Source organism: Durio zibethinus, chromosome 4 (genome assembly GCF_047325235.1).
Source record: "Durio zibethinus cultivar Kanyao isolate XHJ-2024 chromosome 4, ASM4732523v1, whole genome shotgun sequence".
In the NCBI taxonomy this organism is placed as follows: Eukaryota; Viridiplantae; Streptophyta; class Magnoliopsida; order Malvales; family Malvaceae; genus Durio; species Durio zibethinus.
The window spans coordinates 32,135,707-32,143,571 of NC_143165.1; the positions used below are offsets into that span (position 1 = coordinate 32,135,707).

A 7,865-nucleotide genomic window follows, 5' to 3' on the forward strand; every position below is an offset into this window, starting at 1 on the left:
ATTTATATATATTTTATTGATATCAAATGAAATTTTATATTTGTTAATAAAAAAAAGTTAATGCATCAAAATAAAAGTTTAATTTAATGTAAATAAATATTAAAAATTAATTAATTATAATAAAAACAAATAATTTTTTAATATAATTAAGAGACTTTTATACCGTTTATTTTTTTAAAATATAATTAACTCAAAATTTGTTCAATAATTACTAACGACTTTATGGATTGAAGGATAAAGGCAGAATGTGGAATAATTGGCACATCGTTGGTTGGTGTGGTTAATAAATTAAAAAAAAAAAAATAGAGCTCTCTTTTCCGTGCACAGTCCTTGAACCACGTCGTTATTCTCTTCCCGAGCCTTTATAAATTGCGCTAAATCGCAAAAATTAAATATACTCTAGATTTACGATGACCAAAGAACAGAAGCTGAGTAAAGAAGATCAAGCAGCTGAAGCTAATATTCAAGGAGATGTCTTAGAATCAATTCTCTGTCATGTTCCTCTCATCCATCTCCTCTCAGCTAGCCACGTGTCCAAATCATGGAACCACGCCGTCTTCTCCTCTCTTCGCCACTTCAATAAGCCCAAACCTTGGCTAATTGTCCACGCTCAGAGCTCACGCCCTCCCTACGCTACCACCGCCTTAGCTTACGACCCACGCTCCAACCTCTGGCTCCGAATCAACCAAAACCCACCCATCGAATACGTCTCAGCTCTCCGTTCGTCCAACTCCACGCTCCTCTACATGTTGTCTCTCTCTAAATTCTCCTTCTCTTTCGACCCCCTCCACCTGACATGGCACCACGTGGACCCACCCCTTGTCTGGCGCACCGACCCTATCGTGGCCATGGTGGGCCGCCAAATCATCGTCGCTGGAGGCGCCTGCGACTTCGAGGATGATCCACTTTCGGTTGAAATCTACGATCTCGACACTCGCAAGTGGGATACGTGTGAGTCCATGCCAGCAATCCTCAAAGACTCTGCAGCTTCCACGTGGCTCTCTGTAGCAGCCAATTCTAAAAAATTGTACGCCATGGAGCAAGTTTCTGGTATTGCGTATTCTTTTGATCCGAGCTCCAGGATTTGGAAGGGTCCGTTCGACCTGCGACACGATCAGAACATTTACTTTTCTGTGATTGGAATTTTCGGGGACAAAATGATCATGGTGGGATTACTTGGAAATTCCGAGAATGTTAAAGACGTTAAAATCTGGGAATTGAAGGGCGAATCATTTAAGTTTTGTAAAGAAATCGGGGTGATGCCAAAAGAGTTGGTGGAAAAGCTGAAAGGGAAACATACAAGTTTAAGTTCAATGAAAATAAGTTTGATGGATGGTGTTTTGTACATATACAACCCTGAAGAGCCTGAGGAATTGGTGGTGTGTGAGATTAACGGCGAAGGGGTTTCCCGGTGGGGAAGTTTGAAGAACGCGAAGGTGAGTGATGGAAGTAGGGTGGCGGAGAGGACGGTGCTTACGTGCGCCGATGTTGCGTTAGGTGATTTAGGTAAAGCAGTTGGGTCCGGAAAAGGGGGTTTCAGTATTGTTAATAACGGGATTTTCCAGTGACATTGTTTTCTATTCATGGATTCAACTGTTTGACCGTGGTGAATTTGTTGAGCTACCTTTGCTCGTTGCTTTACTTGCTTCCGTTTAATAATTTTTTTATTTTTTAATAAAAATAATTAAAAAAAGTAAAAATGTCAAATGAATAAAAAATACAAAATAAATTAAAAAAAAAAACATATCTCTTGTTTGTTTATGCTTTTACAGTTTTTGGGTATTTTGCAATTGAATCTTATTTATATTTCAGTTATAAATAGTCATCAAAATAAAGAAAGATCTCCAACAGAATGCATATGATAATTATGGTAATGAAAAAGATTGTACACTCCATAGTTACATATATTTTTATTCAGATCATAACAAGTAATTATATTATTAAAAAATTAATTAATTATTATATATCATATATGATAATTAAATGATAAATATTTATTTTAATTTATTTATATCTATGATATATAATAATTAATTAATTTTTTATAATATAATTATGTAACATAATTTAAATAAAATAAAAGTATATATTGAAATGAAGTAATGTTCCCTGGAATCTTTTATTTGAAATGATAAAAAGTGTCAACGACCACCTACCTTGCTAAAATCTATAAATAAAGTTAGTAGGTTGAGTTCGAGTGGGTTGTTATATTCATTTTTCTTAACAATTGTACAATTGTTTTATTTTGATTAGGTCTTATAATATTGTTGTTGAAAGTAATTTTTTTTTGTTTAAAAATAATTTTCGATCAAACACAATACTAAATAATAAAAATAATTTAGCCTTTCAATTAAAAAACTTGATTCTCCAATTTAAATACAAAAGCCCAAGATGTTTTTTTACCGTGGAAAAATGTACTTAAGATAAATAAATCACCTTAATATTTTAATATTTTATACTTTTTTAAATATTTCATTTACTTATAATATTTTTTATAATAATGTCACATACTTAAAATTTTTAATCATATTTTTTAAGTGTACTTTTTTAAATCCAAACTATTTTTAACAGTAACGTCAATGTTAAATTAGCATGTAGTCGTAAAAAAAAATCTGATGACTCAATTACAGCACATTAAAGCTGTTTTAACTTTGTCAAAAGTTTGACCCTTGTTAAGACATGTTTCGCACGCCAGCTGACGCAATGTTTGAAATGGTGATACCATGATCATATAAAGGAATTTCTTTTACGTCTCTTATATTTTGAACCCAAACTATTTTTTTTTATTGTTTTGGGAGTCGGGACGGATTGTAGCATCGGATTACAATTAGGTAGTTTTAAAAAAAAATTATAGAAAGAAAAAAAATATAAATATATAATGATTTAATTTATTCAAATTTAAACAAGATAATTCATATATATATATATAAATCTTTATTTCATATTAAATATATATAAAATATAAATATTATTATTTTGTAATATATGGTGGTATTTTAAATATGAAATATTTTTTATTTTATTAAATTTATATTTATTTTATTAATATTTTAAATCCTATTATTTTTATTTTTTATTATTTTATAATATCATACCGGGGGGGTTATATGTAGCGTTTGAGAGCAAAATATAATATGTAGTCTCTTCCAAGTCAACAGTCTTCGTAAACATAATAATATTAAAATTGAATACGAAATTCTTGTCCTACATTAAGGACTTGGGAGAAAAGCTTACATACCTACGTTCACCGCTGCTCCAATCTTTCTGACTTCTCAAATTCTCGATGGATTGAAGAGACCGGAAAATAACTGAGAAAAAAGGAAAGAGCAACATGGTCGACAATCGATGTGGAACATGTTGTGCAACTGTCACACCCTAAGACTAATATATAACACAGTCATGTTACTTTAAAATAAAATCTCAAATAATACGAAGTATTTATTTTAATCATTTTAAAATTTTTTAATAAACTAATATAATTTATCAAATAAAATTCATATTTTTAATCTAACTAATAATATATTTTTATATATCTAAATATAAATTATATAAAATACATAATTGTTTCATAAGATCTCACTATCAATATTATCTCCGACAAATAAGTAATATATTCCATTTAATTTTTTAATTTTTCATAAAACTAATCATACTTAACATTCTTATCATCTGTAAAAGAAAAAGTAAAAGAGAATAAGTAAATCACAACTCAGTAAGTATAGGCTCATACATCTTATCAGATCAAGTATCATTTTCATACATATCATATAGATCATTCAAAATAGTCATTGTCATAACATATAGATTCGTAAATCTATAACTAGACTTAACAAATGAATGAGTTACCACTAATCTTTTTTATAAGGTGTGATTGGTCATCTAAAGAATCTATTTCTTTAAGAGCTCCTAAGCTTGACTAAGAGTCTTTAGAAAAATAGGTTCGAGTTTGTTAACCAAAACATTATTTGAAAGTTTGGTTACATGTAGAGAAAATTATAGTATCCCCACATACCCATCCAAATGATGGTACCATTTTATTTTGAATTTCTCATAAGGTCTTGAGTCTAATGATTTTAAAATATAATATTCAAATATTGAAAATAATTCTTAAGATTTTTCTATCAATCTAGCATAATTCTTAAGAATATTTTCTCACATTAAGAGTATTCAAGAATCTTATTTGATTTCTTGAAGAAGCTTCATCATCAAAAAAATGTTTAATTTTTTTTATTGAAAATACATCTAATTATTCCACAATTTGGGTTAAATTAAATTTTTTTTTAATTTCTAAATTCTCTACCATTTGGGCATATTTAAAAATTCTATTTATTTATTTCCTCTTTTTTTGTTTTCAGAAAGAAAATAATATGATAATTATTTTTTATTGAAATTTCATTTAAATTTTTTTCACCATTTGTGACAAATTTAAAGAAATTTCTCACTTACAGATTTCTTAAAAAATTTCTCATTTGAAATTTTTAAGAATATCATCATTAGATAATTGTCAAATATTTTCAATCAAATTTTTTTTATTTTATTTTTTTGTTTGAAAATAAATATTAATTATTGTTATTGAAACTTTATCTAAATCATTCCAACATTTGAGACAAATTCAAATAAAATTTATCACCTAAAAATTTTATAAAAATTTACCATTTGAAATTTCTATAAATTTCATCATTGGATAATTAATATTTATTCTTAAAATTTATTTTATTATTTTATTATTTTATTTAATATCAAATAATGAAAATCATAAAACAAAGTGAATAAATAAACAATTATGCAAAACAAATGAATAAACAATCAATTAAAGAAAAAAAACAAGTACCAAACAATTAAAGAATTTGCAAAAAAAAAAAAAAACTAAATAAAAATAAGTAAAAGTACCAAAGTTGACGTAAGCCTTTGGGATGAAATTCTACCAAATCAATGTGCTAGCTTATGACATGACACTAAGGCATCAAAGCACACTAAAGCACTTGCTCCACACGCACGTGGTTCCCCTCCACTGTTGCCTTCCATTATTTTTTCGGTTCCTGCTAGCTTCTTCTATTCTTGTTGCCCAGCCTTTTTTTCAGTTCCTCTTTTTTTTTTTTTTTTTTGCCTTCTTTTGGTGCCAACAACTTCACATTCCCTCGCCTACTGTCAAATTTTTTTATTTCTCCATTAATTATGTTTCTATGTTCTGTGTTCTTTTGAGTTGTGTGGACATGTATTTATAGGTTTTAAATTCAAAGAACCTTAAATTAGAAAAGGGTTTTAATCTTTTTTAAGTTTTAACTCACACAAACTCAACCTGCTAGATTTTTGTTTTTATTTATTTATTTATTATTTTATTAACAAAAATTGAATGTAAACCCCTGGACAGATTAAGGTGTCTACAACTGCCACTCTTTGCGTATTTTTTGTGAAATAAGAATTGTCCAAAGATGTAGACAACCCAATCAACTCAATACACCTTTTTTTTTTTTTGAAAAAGTAAACAAAGCTTTTCTAAACAGAACCTCAATGACTTTTGAAAATAAAATGCTTCTCTAAATAGAGGCACCACAACTTTAAAATAAAAATAAATTGCTCCTATAAATAGAGGCAACACAACTTTGAAAAAATAAATTGTTCTTCTAAACAGAGGCACCACAACTTTAAAAAGTAAATTGCTCCTCTAAACAAAGGCCCTACGATTTTGAAAAAATAAATTGTTCCTATAAACAGAGGCCCCGTGACTTTGAAAAAAATAAATTGCTCCTCTAAATAGAGGCACCACAATTTTGGAAAAGTAAAACAGAGGAACGACTACTTTGAAAAAATAAATTGCTCCTTTAAATAGAGGCAACAGAACTTTGAAAAATAAATTGCTCTTTGACAATCATGACCAGATGAGTCATAAATCATGTGTGATGGAATTTGTAATGGAAACTCAAAGATTCACAATTTGAGTTCAATATTTGAAGGCTCATATTTGCAAGAACCTTTCAGCTTCGCAGGAATTCAGTGAAATTTGATTCTCAAAATTTCACTTCAACTTTGCAAGATTTCAAGATTTGCATTTGCAAGTTGCCAGGCTCATATTCTTGTTTGAATCTTGGAGATTCACATCTAAAAATTCAAAGCTTCTCATTCAAGTTTAAATATTCACATTTGACAAATCTAAGGGTTTCACATCTCAAACATTCTCATTTAAAATTCAAAGATTCTCATTTGAAATCCAAATATTCGCATTTGAGAACTCAAAAATTCTTATAAAAAGATTCATAATTTTTTTTTCAAGGGATTCAAAATTTTGCATGTAATGAATGTCATGATCAATGATGCAAATGCTTCTTTAATGATGCAAATGCAATAATCTAAATTCTCACAATGCCATATTCTTAACCATGATTCAAATGTCTACTGCATAATGTAAATGCATATCCAAACCAAAGTTTCAAACAGTCTCCAAATAATAATGCAAACGTTCTGCATGTAATGTGGATGTCAATGTCATGAAATTCTAATCAAAACGTGGTAATATGGTTCTCAAGACTTTATCATCTCACATTTCTTCATTGTTTAGCTTCTTAACACTTTGGAACAAGTTTCATCAATTGATCATCACTTGACCACCGTTCATAGGCTTCTCAACACTAACAGATTTTGAAACAAGTTTCATCTACCATCATTGGGTCACTATTCATAGGTGTCTTAGCATTAGCCATTCCAAAATAAATTTCATCGTCCATCACTAGGTCACCACTCATAGGTTTCTCAACGCTAACCATTCCAAAATAAACTTTGTCCACTGATCCATATTATTTTCTTCATTCGATCATAACTCGCACGTTATGTCGATCGATTCATCCTTGTATTCATCACTTGGTCATATCACCTTTTTAGGTTTTTGTACTCTTTTCATTTATTGACCAACCCATCACCATATTCATCATTTGAGCACACCATGTGTCATTTCAAATAATCTTTTTTAGGTTTCTATGATCTCTTCATTTTTTCTTTATCATCTTGAATTTTTTTTCAAAAGAATGCAAGACTCTTTTATACACATTGTCATTCATTCATCATCATTTTAAATCATGACAAATATAATGCATTCACATTTTTTTTGAATCATTCTAAGGATGCGAGAACACAAGGTGAATTAAGGAAAAGGTAATCAATGAGAAATGAGTTTGATACAAAAACAAACGGGGAAAGAAACAAGTTTGAGTGCATGTCATCAGGATGAATGGTATATCTGAGTAATAAAATTTAAACAATTCTGAACATTAATCCAAGATTTTTTTTAAAAAACTTATTCGATTGACTGTCGACATCATTTTAAGCTCATAAAACCTTGCTCTAGCCTCGGAGGATCTTTAAATATCTTTGATATTTTATATATGTAAACTGTCAACTCAGAGATTTTCTACCCAAATTGCCTTTTTGGGTTTTCAATTTTAATCTTCCTTTCTCTTCTTTCTATTTTTCTTTTTTTTTTTTCTATCTTTTTTGTTTGTTTTTTTTCCTCTTTTCCATTTTTTTCTTTTATTTCTTCTTATTTCTTTTTTTCCATTCTTTTTTTTCTTTTTTTTCTTTCTTCATTCGTTCACCCATCTTTCACATCAATCTTTAGAGCAACCAAACATGAGCATGCCTTAGCCCAACATATGACCATTCAATTCGAGCATTCACATCTGATCCAAATAGACTTTTAAAGGTTGTAATGTAGGCCATGATGAAGGGTTATGAAAAAAATAGATATAATAAGCTCAAAACATGTATTAAAAGGGTTCAAAACCAAAGGATAATCACTTGATGCAACTTGGCATTTTGCCCCATTATTTCACTACTTTTTTCTTTTTCACATTCACCTCACTTCTCACAAAAAG

The 7,865-nt window shown here is 29.3% G+C and overlaps 1 protein-coding gene across 1 annotated transcript; it reads left to right on the forward strand.

Moving 5' to 3' along the window:
- The first annotated feature begins 278 nt into the window (after positions 1 to 278).
- LOC111287556 (F-box/kelch-repeat protein At1g23390-like) lies at positions 279 to 1,641 on the forward strand. Its single transcript, XM_022878181.2, has one exon. It carries the CDS (start codon positions 411 to 413, stop codon positions 1,566 to 1,568), a length of 1,158 nt encoding a protein of 385 aa, XP_022733916.2. The 5' UTR covers positions 279 to 410; the 3' UTR covers positions 1,569 to 1,641.
- Positions 1,642 to 7,865: the final 6,224 nt, after the last annotated feature.